The following is a 16,459-nucleotide window of genomic DNA, read 5'->3' on the forward strand; positions in this document are numbered from 1 at the left end:
AGGTAACTCCCTTGGCAAAGAGTTCGAAAAACAATCACTGAAACCACTCAAGTACGCAGAAAGATGATTCTTTATTACAGATAAAATTGCAGAAGCGGAAACAATTGGAACAGACTTGCCTCTAAGCTTTACATCAAGGACATGAGTCCTTCCTCTATGTACAAGGATAATCTTTCTGTTGTAAGTATCCACCATAGCATGCAACCTGTAACACCATGGGGTACCCAATAAAAGATCACAACCCTCAAGTGGCATAATATGTGTCACAAGCTGGTGACGTGGCTGCCCCATTGTACACACACACCCCTGCCCCGGCTGGCTATAGTGCCACGTGGCAACAGTAGGACTTTCGGAAATTCCGCCGCAAAACGCGTTGACAGGGTGACGTAACATGCTGTACGGAATTACGCATCTTACGGCAGCTATACTGATGCTTTTTCTCCACGCAAAAACGTGGGCAGATCCTACGCAATGCTGATTTTTGGCAGTTTTGAAGCTTTTGGGGCTATTTGCTTTAAGTCCCAAGCAAGGCTTGTGAGATAACTTGCTTTATTTTTAATGCTTTTAAAAATATGACAGCTTTTGGGGCTCTTCTTTTAGCTTCCTTTGTAAACTTTTATATACGTGGACAGGGCTCCCACTCTGCAGAGCATCTGGACGCAGAGTCTGAGAGTGAGACCCTCCCACTTCCTTGTACTTTGTGCACAAATTTAATACAAAAAGAAATATTGAAAGGGGCGCCAGTCTTTGGGGCCAATATCTCTAAGCACAGAACTTTGCCGGGTCGTGTCGAATCAATCGTGAACTGTGAACTGTTTTTGAAGTGAATCTCTGCTATGTTGCGGTAGAATCTTGACTTGGAGTGTCCAAGTTTGTTACAATATGAAATTCTTCTGCATCCACATAACTCTGAATGTGCAAACGAAGTTTCCCCAAAATGGGAGTAACAGGCTCTGAATGACCTGGGCATGCCAAACCTGCTTCACCTGTCATACCCATCTCCTCTCCACGAATGTCCAACTTTGATGTCAATTCTGGTGCTATGATTTGTGCACGAGCTCCTGGATCAAAGGAACCATTATTGTCTGGTCTCTAACTTTGCCCCAAGCTCTGCACAATTCCGTGGCATCTATGTTTGGTTGGTCACCAACCAAATCTGGGACAAGTCTTGCACTGGGCTTTGGCTTCTTTCCTTTATGCTTCGACGTGTCATCCTTATCCTGTGACTTCTTTTGTGGCATTCATTCGCAAAATGTCCCTCCTTTTCACAAATGTAGCATTTCTTGGCCTCTCTTAGAGCTTTCCTTTCTTCAAAAGATTAACCAAAAAAATGCCTTTCCTGTCCTTGTCCTCACCCAAAAGACGATTTAGAGTGCTTCTTGGACATATTAGCTTCATCAGTGGAGGGTTTCTTTGTGGAAGGCACAGAAGACTTTGCTGTAGCATTGCCCTTGGTTGAAAACTGTTTGCCCTGGGACCTTCTCTTGTTGCTATTATAAATCCATCGGAATCTCCTTTCGACAGATTGTTGGCCACTCTCGCATTCCCAATCAACTGCGCCATATCTTCAAAGACTGTGAAGTTTCCTCCAGCATAAGCTACATCAAACTGTTGTATGAAGGTCAAAGCCTTCAATTGATCCTCAGCTCCCCTGAAAGTTTCAGACTTCATTTCTTCCTTGTAATCGTTAGGCCAACTGAAAGGAGTCAAATTGTCATAAACAGGTGCCCGTAAAAGTGGTGCTCCAGGATTGACCATTCCAGCACTCGCATCACGTGTTTTACCTGTCATATCTGCATTCTAGGCATATGGCTGCGAAAAACCAGCCATATCAAATTGTGTTCCAGGCATTTGAAATTGACCATAGGCACCTTGAAAACCTCGTTGGATACCCATGTTCCGATACATAGGGTTAACCATGCCTATTTGCATTGTCCCAAACACATTCCTTGACATATAACCTGTGGAAGGTCCAACCATAGCTTGAAACACTGAACCACCTCCAAAATAACTAGGATATGAAGTAGGTAGTGGAAGGGTGTCACAGAGCCTGTTCATTACTTCTTTGACCATTCACAAACGGTTCCTGTCCAATTAAAGCAAATTGCTTGGGATCAATGGACACCGTTGGTTGCTCAATCACATGGGCTTTCCCTCGAGCATCACAAGACCTCTGTGCATTGGAAATCTCCTATTCTTGCAACAGCTTAGTCATGCCCTGTGTTGGAGCTTGAAAACCTTGTGTCGGAGCTTGAAATTCTTGTGTAGGAGCTTGTAAGAACTCCTGCATCCTTGGATTGTTGGCCAACTGCTGAAACATTTCCATGTAGCTACGCGGTTGAGCTCTAGACAATCTGTCCTCTTCTTGAATAGTTGAAGGAACTTTCTTTGTGCCATGTGAGGAAGATCCCTCTTCAAGTACTTGGTCTCTCTTCTCTACAATATTGACAAGCTTTGTGTTGCTTTCACCCACAACAATCCACGCTGCACATTTTAAAGAAAAAGTGGCTATCCCGTCGATGGAACCATTAAACCGGCATGCACACAGTAGAGGGCGGTACTAATTCAGTTCGGATGAGTTTTCACGCAAGAAAACTCTCCGTTTTTGCAATCCTTCGCTGGAACTATGTGTACTTGTGGGGGATTAGCAAATTAGCTAATCTGGTATCTGTTCAGAAGGCTCTTGCCTTGGCAAACGCGCATAAAACCCCCAAAATTGTAGAAGCCCAACTAGTGGGGCATTACCATATGTGCAAAGGGGAGAGAGAGATGCGCTAGAGCAAATCGTCGTGCTACATGAGACAAGGGAGAAGGCAAGCTTTCCATTAAAGTTGTGATCACTTGCACCGACTACTCACACAAACACTATAGGTCACTTATGTTCAAAATCAGCCTTCTCTCTCATTTTTGGCAGCCCCCTCTTTGGATGAGAGTGTGTTGGCTTGGAGGTTTCTCTCCTACTGCCATTTGTCCAGTTTGCTCCTTTTGGTTTAATTCCTAGTATCCACCAACTTGTAAAGTTGTGACTTTCTGAGTGGCCCAAATTCCACTTTGGCGCATACAAGCTTCCACACTCATCAGAACTTAGTGCTAACTGGCCCGATGAGTCCCAGACTGACCGACCTAGATTCCCCATGTGAGAAACCCATTCGGCTGTAGCTGTTTAACACTGGCCATGCAATGTCCACTTGCACCTTTTCAAGGGTTTCGAGGAAAACAAGTAAAAATAAAATAAATAAAAATATGTAGTACATATTTAAAGAAGGCAATAGGAAAAATACACCTCCTGGTGACACAAAGTGTTGCCAACCCTAAACTAGAGAGGGCAATGAAGGTTGAAGCAAAGCCGACAGCTGTACAAAATTCTGACCCTCCGGTCTCAGCAGAGGGGTAGAGCTCCAAGTGAACAAACTTATAAGGAGTCTCGGATGTTCCATGACTTGCAACGGACATAAGTCTAAGTCTTGTCCTGGCTATTTGGGCAGAAATACAGCCCCTTCTTGTCAAGAAAGGAAAAGATGGAGATAGTGGCATATGTAAGATTTGAGATTGGTAATGTTGACTTGGGGGTGGGGGGTTAGTGCCAAAGGGACCTTGCCAAAGATATAAGTTGGCTTATAAACAGTCAATTTTTGAATCCAGTTTTTGAAACTTTCTGAGACTGACAGTATGAGTGTGTATTGTGTTTATGGCTCATTTGGGATGCATAAGCCTTATGCCATATGGATGCCCTCACTTGTTGGACATGAACAAACCCTATATTAAAAATGATTATAGCTATCAGTGGTAGGTAGTCCACATCATCAGAGCATTTCTTATATTAGACCAAAGAGCCCAAATGTTGAAGCTGATCGGATGTTATACACCTGGGATGAAGGTCTGTTTTTAAACATAAGCGCCCTTGCCCTTTAGCTTTGATTTTCAAGTTGTCAATGTGGATGGTTGTGCTAATGACGAGTATTACATTTTTTCTTCAAGCATCTATACTGTCCATATCTATGCTGCAAAGTTTTTTTTTCTCTCTTTGGTCCCTTCGTTAGAGGACTGCAGGGCAAGTTTATGTCTCATCTTTTTGTGATTGTGGGAGTAAACAGAATCTAGAGAAATATGCCTTCAAAAGCTTGGAGGAAAGTTTTGCTGCAAGATACACTTTCATAACGAATCCCAAGGACCGTGACATTTTTGTGGAGTTCTGTTTGCAGACAATCATTTACCAGTACTAGTTGGCCTTAACATCTTTTCTATTCATTTAAGTATTGAAAAAGCTAAGGTAGGAAATCTGACATCTTTTATGTTATCTTAAATCTGCAGGTCTTTAAACAAATTTTCAGGCCTTTCCAAGCTCCAAGCTTCTCGTGTATCAGGAAAAGAGCTGCTGAAAGGGGATTCACTCGTTAATCGCAAGGTACCGGTTGCATTACAGTTCTTGGTTTGGCTAGTGTATTCTGGGATTGTTTGATTGACTGTCTGACATTCTCTGTTTGGCTTAGGTGGGTATGCTTAATGTGATCTCAGGGCTCAACTTGTCTGCGGAAATACTGTATCCCTTGTTGCTTGTGGCTTCTGTTGACAGGTGGATTTTGTTTCAGTCGTTTAAGTGATTCTTTACAGGATTGCAGCACAATTTTCCATGCAAACCATCTGTGTATTGTATAAACATCGTTAATCAGAGCAAGTATGTGAATGCATTATATGTAAAATGGCCAAGATGCTTATTGGCACCGCACAAGTTTGTGGTTCGTTATAGAGATGACACATGTAAACACACGTGTATGAATTAGTGCTTTATTCCAATATAAGATGTGGATATGATGAGTATGCATTGTAGGTAGGTAGGGGGTATACATTACATATGTAGGTACTTACGCATGTGTGTGAGTGATTATGTACCATATAACTGCAAGAACATATGCCAGTGTTCAGGGCTTTAGGGTAAATATTTAGTCTTTTTTATTTGCATTGCATGCGTTTTAGTCAGGTGCTCTGCAGCTTGTATGCAGAAGTTTTCCAATAGGCGCTGAACACAGTACTGGCACAGGCTTTAATGTGATTGCGGCTAAAAGGTTCCCTGATTATGTCACATTAAAGCTAATGCAATGCTGTGGCATCTTCATACTGCAGCAACCAGTTAGTCTCAAAACGAGGAGAGGAATTACTGAAGAAGTTGACTGTTGGAGTGAACCTTGAAGATTCAGTCCTGATTAAAAAGCTCTTTTCTATGTTTCAAGGTCAAACTTTACATTGCTTTGTTGTTTCTTTGTTTGTATACATGCCCTTCTTTTTTGGTGGAAATAGGTTGTGGTTTGATCACAAGAATGTACAAGCTGTAGTAGTCTTCCTTAAGGAGTGGAGCCATGCGCTTTCATGCCGGTCAATTCTTGGTCAATACACGGTGAGCGAGCATCCTTCTGGCTGTCTTTCTTCATTCTCACTAGCTTGCACATCAGTGACACCAGTACTCATATATAGACCCCATGTACTACGTACACAGGAACACATACACCAGCTGAGTACATGATTGATTTCTACTCATAGACCCACTGGTACCCATGGACACCATCACCTGACAGTTGGCCTCATTTCTACAGACTAATGTCTTTCTTCATTCTCACTAGCTTGCTCATCAGTGACACCAGTACCTCATATATAGACCCCATGTACTACGTACACAGGAACACATACACCAGCTGAGTACATGATTGATTTCTACTCATAGACCCACTGGTACCCATGGACACCATCACCTGACAGTTGGCCTCATTTCTACAGACTAATGATACAGAGCTTCCATCATCTTGCCAATTCCGGTGAGCTTGCCTCTACCTCGGTCGCATGCTCTCCTCTCCCTGTGGTGGATGGATTGATCTTCGTTGTTCCGAGGATTTTGTTCTAGCGGCGTTTGAGGACAGATGTTAGGTTCCGAAGTACCTGGCAAAAATTGCTCTTCCAGAGCTACCTGTACAGTCTAGGTTGCTTGATATGTTGAGGCAGATGACAGCTATATTTTGCAGGGCAGCCTCCAGATAGACCTCCTGATGAGTGGCTACCAGGCCAGGATCGAGAGGGTGATCCGGAGCAGCTGGACAGGCAGGTAGAGCTCGAGGTTCAACAGTCAAAGGCATTTCAGGATCTGCTTTAGGTGCCTTAGGAGAGGGCAGTATTCGGTTGATTCTTTGGAGACCGAGTCACAGGTGCCTCTCACAATAGGCACTATTAGGAGATAGTAGGATATTGAGTCTCCTTGTTTAGGTGAGGAGTTTGATTAATTAACTGGCCTTGCTTGACCATCAGATGTTCCATTATCCATGAGGTTACTAGTCCATTTCTATGCTCGTGGTCCGTGGAGATTTTTAGAGAGCTCCTATGATTAGATTCAGATTGCAGAAACTTCATGTCACATGAGTTCTCTTGGATGGAGGAGACTCTTTATGATACATTGCACGAGCAGAAGCTTGTGGAGGCCAGCAATTTTATAGATTTGGATAGTTCTCATATTTATATAAAAGTCAGATTAGTGATGCCTTGCGAAATTGGTTCGGTCATAGAGATCTTCATCATGGCTACTTCCCTTGGCTTTCTTGGTGGAGGACAAATGGATTCCTCTCACCTCTCATTCAGTTTGGCTGTGTAGGAGATTGTGGAGGCAACGCGGTGGCTCCAGAGTCTGAGGGCAGCATCTTGGAGCTCATCATGCTGGGCCATGGCAGCTTTCAGGTGCAGCTTTCAAACGAGCATTGTTGTGGATGGGACTTATTTGTTGGTTTTAGAGTGCTGGACACCTGGCTTTGACATTGAGGAGTTTGATCGCCAGCAACGAATCCCTCGCTTTCCAATAACTCTTTCCTTTCCATCTATCCCAATCCATCTTTCAGGTTGTCTTACTAACATAGCCTCTAGGTGGACCCTGGTTATACCGGGTTCATTGGCTACTAAGATTGGTTCACCACGGATACAAGTGTATGCCCTGTGATACCCATTTTCGGGATATAGTTTGACTTTGAGATCCCACTACAGAGCGGTTCTGTGTAATATAGCTAGTGGTTACTGGTTGCCCGGATCAGTGCCTCAGGTCCCATGAGTTTGGGCACATGGTGAGAGATTGCCCTACCCCGTCGCTCTGAGCCTCAACTCCCCCACCTCAGGGTGCCACGAAGGGTTGTTAGAGAGCTACCCGCCGTCATGCTTTTTGGCGGCAACAGCATCATGTGGCACCACCTCCACCACCTCATCAATATGTGTCTCCGGTAGTTTCTCAGGTTTTAGCTACTTCGTTGGATCAGCCATTACAAGACATACCCACTACTTCCCGGCATCCTCTTCGGGCTCCTCAGGCGTCTAGGTTCATCACCACAGTTGTTGCCTCACACATAGTTATGGAAATTGACTTTCCACCTTTGCCATCCTCACTAGTGCCGCCTCCCCTTTCGCCTTCACCCTCTGATGCTCCAACACCACCACCTTCTGCCCCTCACCCTCACCCAACCATCTCTACGCACGTCGCCCCCTCATCCACTCCACCTCTTCTGTGTGCCCCACCCCCATCTCATGTTCCTCAATTCTTCATAGCTAGTGCTCCGGAAGCTTGGCAGTTCTCGCGAGCCGACCTCAATGGTGATGGCATAGGACTCTTTATTGGTTTGGTTATACAGTTTGTGGTAGTGCAGAAGGCACGTTCTCTACTAGGTAGTAGGCAGAGCCCCATGCTCTCCTTCTCCCTACCTTATGGTGGCACGATGACATGGACAAAGGCTTTTGTATTGGATTTTGTTCTTTTCCACTCTTTGTAGGCTATCCAGACTTGGATAGGTTGCATTCCATCTGACATTGCTACTGACAGTCTTGCACAAAGTATGGCGGCCTTACAGTGGCTCCATTCAGAGGACAATTACCATTTTTCGCTCGTTTTGTTCGTGGACCGTACTACCCCGACCCCTCACACAGTGCGAGTGTAGTAGTTAGCACACTGCGACACTCTTTAGACTACTTCGGCTCTTGGTTTACAACTGCTCGCTCCTTTGTTCCAGGACATCTCCTCTGAGGAGGAGGGTCTCACGACTGAGTTCTTGTCAGCTTTTTGGGAGTGGTTGTGGGACAACAGGCAGCCCAGGAGAGCTACTATTTTTCAGTGGTTGGTAGCGCACAGACCTACAACATTTGGGAGGTGGTTGGTACACAACGGCTTTTCGGTAGCATGTGTGGCCTGAGGCCATCCTATGGAGAGTCAGCGACACTATTTGTGGGACTGCCCCATGGCACAACAGGTTTGGCTTCGGGTTCTCCGGCTGATGCCAATCCTCTCTTCAGCCTGACAGTACACTTGGGGTGCTGCAGCTTGGTCCACTCTCACAGGCCCAACACTACACTTTGAGCAGGCTTCCACTAACAGGATGATCGTGATCCAGGAGGGTAACCCTACACTACAGCTTGCCAAAGAGCTCATCCCTCAGGAGTGGTGCACTGACAGAGAGTGGTGTCGGGAGCTCATTTGCGGCTTGACACTCTGGTTCATTTGGTGGGCCCGCTGTTTCCGTATCTTCGAGGCTCGGCTTTTTCCACCATCAGAGATTGTTCAGGACCTTTGGTTGGAGCTGATACATACACTTAGGGGTAAGTTTGAGAGACTTCAGGGCAGCTCCGACCGCATGCGGGAGCGCCGAGAGGCTTTCTTGCGACTATGGGGCCTAGGTCCTTTCTTCACCACGGTTCAGGGTGTGCCTAGATGGCACTAAAGGTCACCAACATGGCTTTTCCTATCACGAGGAGGTGTATTTTTCCTGTTGCCTTCTTTAAATATGTACTACATATTTTTATTTTATTTAATTACTTGTTTTTGTCCTACAGTGTGTGTGTGCGAGTAGTGGGTGGAGGTTTATAGCTTTTATAAAAAGCTTGCCTTCTCGTTTGTCTCATGTAGCGCGATGATTTGCTCTCGTGCATCTCTCTCTGCCCTTTGCATATATGGTAATGCCCCACTAGTTGGGTTACTCAAATGAGGGTGGGGTGTGTCACGAGGAGGTGTATTTTTCCTTTTGCCTTCTTTAAATATGTATTGCATATTTTTATTTATTTTATTTTTTCACCTGTTTTCTGAAACCCTTGAAAAGGTGCAAGTGGACATTGCATGGCCAATGTGAAACGGCTGCGGCCGTACAGGTTTCTCACATCGGGAGTGTAGGTCCGTCAGTTTGGGACTGGTCGGGCTACTTAGCACTGAATTCTGATGAGTATGGAAGTGTGTGTGCGCCAAATGAAATCTTGGCCACTTGGCAAGTCACTTAAAACTTAATAAGTTGGTGGGAACTAGTGAGTTAAACCAAAGGGGCAGACTGGACACTTGGCAGTAGCAAAGCCACTTGCAGGACACCTTAGCAAGAGGGGATGCCCAAATGAGAGAGAAGACTGATTTGAACTTCATTGTGACCTACAGTGTGTGTGTGTGAGTAGTGGGTGTAGGTTTACAGCTTTAATGGAAAGCGTGCCTTCTCCTTTGTCTCATGTAGTGCGATGATTTGCTCTCATGCATCTCTCTCTCCCCTTTGCACATATGGTAATGTCCCACTAGTTGGGCTACTCAGATGATCATATACAGTTCTAGGGGTTTGATGTGCGTTTGCCAAGGCAAGAGCCTTCAGAACAGGAACCGGGTTAGCTAATCGCTAATCCCCCTCGGGTACGCACAGTTCCATCGCGAAAGGTTGCGAATTTGGAGGGTATTCTCACGTGAAAACTCGTCCAATTTACAGGGGAACTGTCCCATTGCATGCGGGAGCCCTTGGAACACGCGTAGACTTGTTTGCTCCGCTGAAAACGATCCAAAACAGAGCATTACAGCCTGATGTGTTTTTCTGCAGGTTTAGGGTTTCGCACCTAAACTGCAAGGAAACACGGGGGGGCCTCGGGAAAACCTTGGGATGAGTGTACAAAGTTTTGGGCACCCAACAGTGGAAAAATAGAGAATCACAGCACGCTGAAGTTCGGTTACAGCTCGCCAAAAAGCTTCTAAATTGTGAGGGAATTTGTTCTAGACAGGTACTTTTGACCTACAGGGGTTCTTGCGCTGTTAGGTTACCGAAATGTAAGGTGCAACGGAAGTGAATGTTGAACTTTGCTCAAGATGAGTGCTCCGAACTGTGCTCAAGGTTCCCTTTACTTACGGAAGGGAGAGCCTTCCGTTCCTCTAGTGAGAGAGTGCAAGTGATCACAAACAAAGTGAAGGACACTGTGAATGAAGGTGTATGAGACTGAGAGATAGAGAGAGAAGAATACGACACCAGAAAGTTGTCAAACCCTCCTCCAAGGCCCTTCTCTCGATGGCGAGAGAAGTCTATTCTATTGATTGCACATATCTCTACAATGCTTTGGACTTGCCGACGATGTCGACGACGACGAGACGGGCTGAAATCTGAAAAATGCTAAGGGCTGAAATCTGCAAATCTTTATCTGTTGAATTTTGACTCTATGTCGGTGACGATGTCAATGGCGACGATGCAACGATGACACGTTGAAAACACAGATGTTGAAATTTGTGTTTTCCGGGCTGAAACTGTAAACTTCAATGGATCTGACCTTGCGGCGAGGATCTGCTGTGGGAAGGTGAGATCTGTGAGGTTCGGGACTTCTACGCCAGGATCGCTGGAAACTGAAAACGTTAAGGCTGATTCCTTCGCGAAGATCTGCAAAAACACTGAGGTGTCTTGCAGATGCAAAAACGCTAGAGTTGAAAATGGGTCCTGTTGCAAAAACGCTGTGAATCTGCTGGTGCAAACCTCTAACGCTAGGGCTGATCTGTCCTCTGCTGTCGCCAGGCTGATGCAGATGCAAAAACGCTGGCTGATCCGGGTTCTTGATGGAAAACGCTAGCCTTGCTGCTATGTTGCAAAAACGCTAGGCCTTGCTGGGGGTCCTTGTCGAGAAGGTGCCTGTTGAACAAGTTGTTCTTACTGCCTCTTCTGCTAGAAAGTGCTAGCGCTAGGTTTGCTTATATATTTCCTTTGCAAAATGGCCCTACCTAGTTCCCAACAAAAGTCACTGAAAAATAATAAGTGAAAAATGTCAAAAATAGGAAAAATAGGTTTAATGCATTGGAAAATGCTCCTGATGGATCCTTATGGTAATGCTAATGATCATGCTGTGTGCAACGAGAGGATATGCATCTAATCTAAGTGTTTGGACATGCACGGTCTACGAACAGACTCACAAAAGTGCTAGATCACTTCCTATTCTAGACTGACTTGACTGAACTGAACCATGGTCCTACTGTAGCTTGTCCACGGACACATAGGGCTGGATGTGTCACGTGACATCCCCTCCTATTCAAAGTGAGGTACTGGTACCGAACTGTATGGCGTCGAGGGAGATCGCCAACAGTGTCTGGAATCCTGGAAAGGACTCTTCGCCGGCCCACTCTGATGCATGGGTCATGCGTGGGTCATGCGATACTTGAACTTCATAAAGGTCTGCAATGCTTGCTTCTTTGGGCCGCGCCGAAAGCGACACAGTCATCTATGGCTCCTTCAATGCTTCAACTTCGTCTATAATCACGCGTCTACCTTCTTCAAGAATCTCCGAGGATGAAAATTCCTGAAACCACTTTCAGCACAAAAACATGAACATACCCATTCCATGTGAAGTGACTGGAAAAATACCATTCTTCTTTAAAGACTGTGCATGCAATGTAGATGAACATAGAGACGGAGTGCCAAACCGTTCATCGAACACACGCAAACAATGAGATCGAATCTTGACTTTCTGATCTAAATGAATCAACTCTGGCAAATCACAATGGAAATGTCGATGCTTGTCCGTCTTGTGCTCTTTTTGATTCTGTGTCATGCCAAGGAAGAGACATGGGATGTGAATTCCTTGGGTGCAAACTTTTCATCTTTTCATGAGTAATCCGCATACATCCGTGCTCATTCATGAGTGAATCGTGTTCATTGTATAGTATGTCATGCCTATGAAAAGGGATCACGTAAGGACGGTGATTAAAATACAGGAAAGCATCACGAATGAAACACTCGAACAATGCGTGCTGACTAATCATTCGAACACATAATACTTTCTGTGGGGGTGCTTCGGACCTAGGCTTGAGAGCCAAGTCTTGATTGGTTGAATCTTCCTGTGGGGGTTCTTTGGACCTCGACTCGAGAGTCAAGATCGGTTCTTTGTGATCTATCGAATCTGCAATGAGGTTAGCTTCACTAGAAAAAGTATCAACTAAACCATTATCCTTGTGAACAATCACATGGTGATCATACAAATCATCATGCTCGTGAGAAATCACATCTTGATCATGCAAATGCTCATGCTTAACCTTATCATGCAAATCATTATCATGCAAATCTTGTGTGTCATTATCATCCAAATCATCATGCAAATCTTGTGTGTCATTATCATCCAAATCATCATGCTTATCATGTGTGTCATTATCATCCAAATCATCATGCTTATCTTGTGTGTCATGCTTGAGAGAGTCTCCTTTTCCTGAACCTCTTGCATCTGTGCCTGCACTTGAGAAAAGAGTCGCAACATCTCTTTCATTCTTGCTTTGTTCTCACGAGCAAATTTTGCTTCTCTTTCGTCGCGCTCACGCGCTATGGCTGCCATTCTGTCTTCGTATTTACGCTCTATGGCTGCCATTCTTTTGTCGCTTTTTAACTTCTTATCCATTATTATCTTGTCGAAAGCCTCCATAGGAGTTAGTGCAATCGAAGGGAGGGGGTCAAAAAAACCTCTTGGTGGGGAAAATTCTTCTTCGCCATTGTCATGCTCACCACCTCCATGCGAAGTATCCATTCCGCTTCGGGTGATGACCATCCACTGAAGTTGTGGGTTCTTAAGTTCACGAGGAACTTGGGTTCTTAGGTCTTGAGGGTCTTGGGTTCTCGAGTCGTTGAGGTTCTTCTTTAGCTTGCAATTTGTGTTAGAGAAGGATCTTCTCTTCACCCGAGTTCTTCTCTTTCCCGCTGGCGCACCCCTTGGCGGCCTTGCGCTCACACAAGGTTGCTTTTCCCACCTCACGTCGATTGGCCGGCCGCTAAGTGCACGGTCCCCTCTCAATGAGTGAAAAGAGGCACAAGGGGAGGCTGGACAAGCCCTTCTTTCTTGGTTTTCCTGTCACTCTTTAAAAAAACGATTAGGAATCGACATGCCCAAGAGGACTTGGGTTACGTTCGACCTCAACAAGCAAAAAAATTTATGTGGTTCTTTTCTTGAGTGATGCAGAACACTGCCAAAGCTCTGATACCAATGTAAAGTGCAGTGGAAGTGAATGTTGAACTTTGCTCAAGATGAGTGCTCCGAACTGTGCTCAAGGTTCTCTTTACTTATGGAAGGGAGAGCCTTCCGTTCCTTTAGTGAGAGAGTGCAAGTGATCACAAACAAAGTGAATGACACTGTGAATGAAGGTGTATAAGACTGAGAGAGAAGACTACGACACCAGAAAGTTGTCAAACCCTCTTCCAAGGGCCCTTCTCTCGATGGCGAAAGAAGTCTATTCTATTGATTGCACAAATCTCTACAATGCTTTGGACTTGCCGACGATGATGAGGATGACGACGAGACGGGCTAAAATCTGAAAATGCTAAGGCTGAAATTTGCAAATCTTTATTTGTTGAATTTTGACTCTTATGTCAGTGACGATGTTGATGGCGATGATGCAACGACGACGCGCTGAAAACGCAGATGCTGAAATCTGCGTTTTCCGGGCTGAAACTGTAAACTTCGATGGATCTGACCGTGCGGCGAGGATCTGTTGCGGGAAGGATCTGCGAGGTTTAGGACTTCTACGGTGGGATCGGACTGCTGGAAACTGAAAACGCTGAGTCTAGGGCCGATTTCGTCGTGAAGATCTGCAAAAACATTGAGGTGTCTTGTAGATGCAAAAACGTTAGAGCTGAAAATGGGTCCTGTTGCAAAAACGCTCTGAATCTGCTGGTGCAAACCACTAACGCTAGGGCTGATCTGTCCTCTGCTGTTGCCAGGCTGATGCAGATGCAAAAACGCTGGCTGATCTGGGTTCTTGATGGAAAACGCTAGCCTTGCTGCTGTGTTGCAAAAACGCTAGGCCTTGCTGGGGGGTCTTGTTGAGAAGGTGCTTGTTGAACAAGTTGTTCCTGTTGCCTCTTCTGCCAGAAAGTGCTAGCGCTAGGTTTGCTTATATATTTCCTTTGCAAAATGGCCCTACCTAGTTCCCAACAAAAGTCACTGAAAAATAATAAGTGAAAAATGTCAAAAATAGAGAAAATAGGTTTAATTCACTGGAAAATGCTCCTGATGGATTCTGATGGTAATGCCGTGTGCAACCAGAGGATATGCATCTAATCTAAGTGTCTGGACGTGCACAATGTGCGAACAGATTCACAAAAGTGCCAGATCACTTCCTCTTCTAGACTGACTTGACTGAACTGAACCTTGGTCATGCTATAGCTTGTCCACGGACACATATGGTTGGACGTGTCACGTGACACGAAATCAAGTCGGGAACCTGCATTTTCAGCCCTTGCTAGGCTTGGACAGCTTTGTAAGAGTTTGATCCAGAGTTGTGGGAAACGGAAACGTGGAAATGGAAAGAGAAACGGAAACGAAAACGACAAAGTTTGAAAGGGTTGAAAAGGGGAAACGCCCCGTCAGTGAAGGTGTGCTATTACCCATGTTATAGGATACAAATATGACCATGGATATACTAGAAAAACACAAATTTCGATAGATTATAAAAATTAAGATACAACATGAAAGGACAAGGCTTAATTTTCATCATGCAAGTGGGACTTGAGCCAAATACGAACAATAAACAATGACTTGTTGCTAAACGTAATCGAGGATGCCTCCCTCGAGAGCTGACCATGGAGGACATTGAGGCCATGTTGCACAGACCCTTGAGAGAGCTCATGGGATGATTACCATTGTCTACTGCCCCCGCTGTGCACCTCATTAGCCCTCATGTGAATGTATCCACTCCCCATATGTATTTTGATGAGGATATAGGTTTAGGCTTACATGCCTATCCACTCCATGTACCCTCATTTTTTTTTATCTTCATGTTCCCTTGACATTGTATTAGAGTCACACATGGTTGTAACCTTTTGGTCTCATAGGTCATTTTGGCCTTTTGAAGACGTTAATATATTATTTCATTTCATTTCATCTCTCTCTCTCTCTCTCTCTCTCTCTCTCTCTCTCTCTCTCTCTCTCTCTCTCTCTCTCTCTCTCTCTCTCGGAGCAGTCATTACAGCAGATTGCCGAGCCCACCCACCATACTAGAGGTACGCTGCTTGACCGAGCCACTGAGCTAGGCAGATCCAGACGCACACGACCTCGGGGGGTTTCCCACCATCGACGAAGGCTGCAACAAAAGATACAGATCACTCTAGCCCAACATGCAAGACGCCCAACTAGAGTACTGACCATGGAGGAGGTTGATGAGATTCGACAATGACCGATGAGAGATTTCATCTGAACCCACCCACCCCCGGTGTATCTCGTCTCAATCTTGAATCAACTTCAGATTTATTTCCCTCCTCCTTAGTGTTCTAATGTTTAGTTCTTTTTAATTTCGTACTCATACATGATATCAGATTCACCAATTGTAACTTTTTGGTCTCATAGGTCATTTTGGCCTATTGAAGACGTTAATATAACATTGGATATCATTTCGTTTCTCTCTCGCGTGTGTTCCCGTGTTTGTTTTTTTACTTCTAGTCACTTGGACATCATGTTCTGGCACACTCTTACAAGAGTTGTGTCTCTAGTTGGCACTTGAGCAAGGTATTGTTTGACCCTTGTGATAGTCCCTGCTTTCACCAATCCATAATAGGTAGCTTCTTTCTCATTTCTTTGAACCAGTGGACCCCCTATGTGAGTGCCATCATATTGTGCCAATGAGGATAGGAAGCTGTGGCTGAAGTGTAGGCTCTGCCAAAACAAACAAAAATCAAGGATATGGGCTGGCTACCCGTGATTGAAAGTTTCTCATTTCCCTGCCAAGTGTAAAGAATTGCCAGGCAAGGGTGCTTTGATAAGAGTGCGGCAAGAAGGGGTCATATTTATGGATTTGATCGTTAGATTTTAAATTTCATTTTGGGTGGGACATTTGAATTCAAATAAACTATCTGTTTTGCCTGTTTGAATTCAGAAGCTGTCCTTTGATTGCTTTCTTAATACTAGAGGTCTGACTCCCTTAAACTGCCAAATAAAGAGGTCCTCCTAGACCCCATTCTCTTCCTAATTTGAAGGTTGGTATTTAAGTTGTTTGATGAGTGGTATTATCATTGCTTAGGTTGAATACCATGTGAAAAGGGAGTATACTTTCCCTTGCACTGTTAATCAAATACTATGGTTAATGTCGTAATTGTACCTTTTGGAACTTTTCATTTCTACCTCCCACACGGGGGGATATTCTGAGAGCAGAGGAACAGGTTGCACTCTTCTAATTTATCCGTCTCATAATGAGAGTCCAGAA

General features: G+C 44.8%; 1 protein-coding gene across 3 annotated transcripts in view; it reads left to right on the forward strand.

Annotated features, from left to right (window-relative positions):
• LOC147461881 (ARM repeat superfamily protein) overlaps positions 1 to 16,459 on the forward strand; it is a 247,357-nt gene that overhangs the window by 28,230 nt on the left and 202,668 nt on the right. For all 3 annotated transcript variants that reach the window (XM_086509347.1, XM_086509349.1, XM_086509348.1), the window contains 4 exons: positions 4,095 to 4,216; positions 4,312 to 4,405; positions 4,491 to 4,573; positions 5,122 to 5,228. In XM_086509347.1, coding sequence (XP_086365473.1) covers positions 4,095 to 4,216; positions 4,312 to 4,405; positions 4,491 to 4,573; positions 5,122 to 5,228 — 406 coding nt within the window. The remainder of the gene's footprint in view (positions 1 to 4,094; positions 4,217 to 4,311; positions 4,406 to 4,490; positions 4,574 to 5,121; positions 5,229 to 16,459) is intronic.

This window comes from Adiantum capillus-veneris, chromosome 3, assembly GCF_014529385.1.
Source record: "Adiantum capillus-veneris isolate H3 chromosome 3, ASM1452938v2, whole genome shotgun sequence".
Lineage (NCBI taxonomy): Eukaryota > Viridiplantae > Streptophyta > Polypodiopsida > Polypodiales > Pteridaceae > Adiantum > Adiantum capillus-veneris.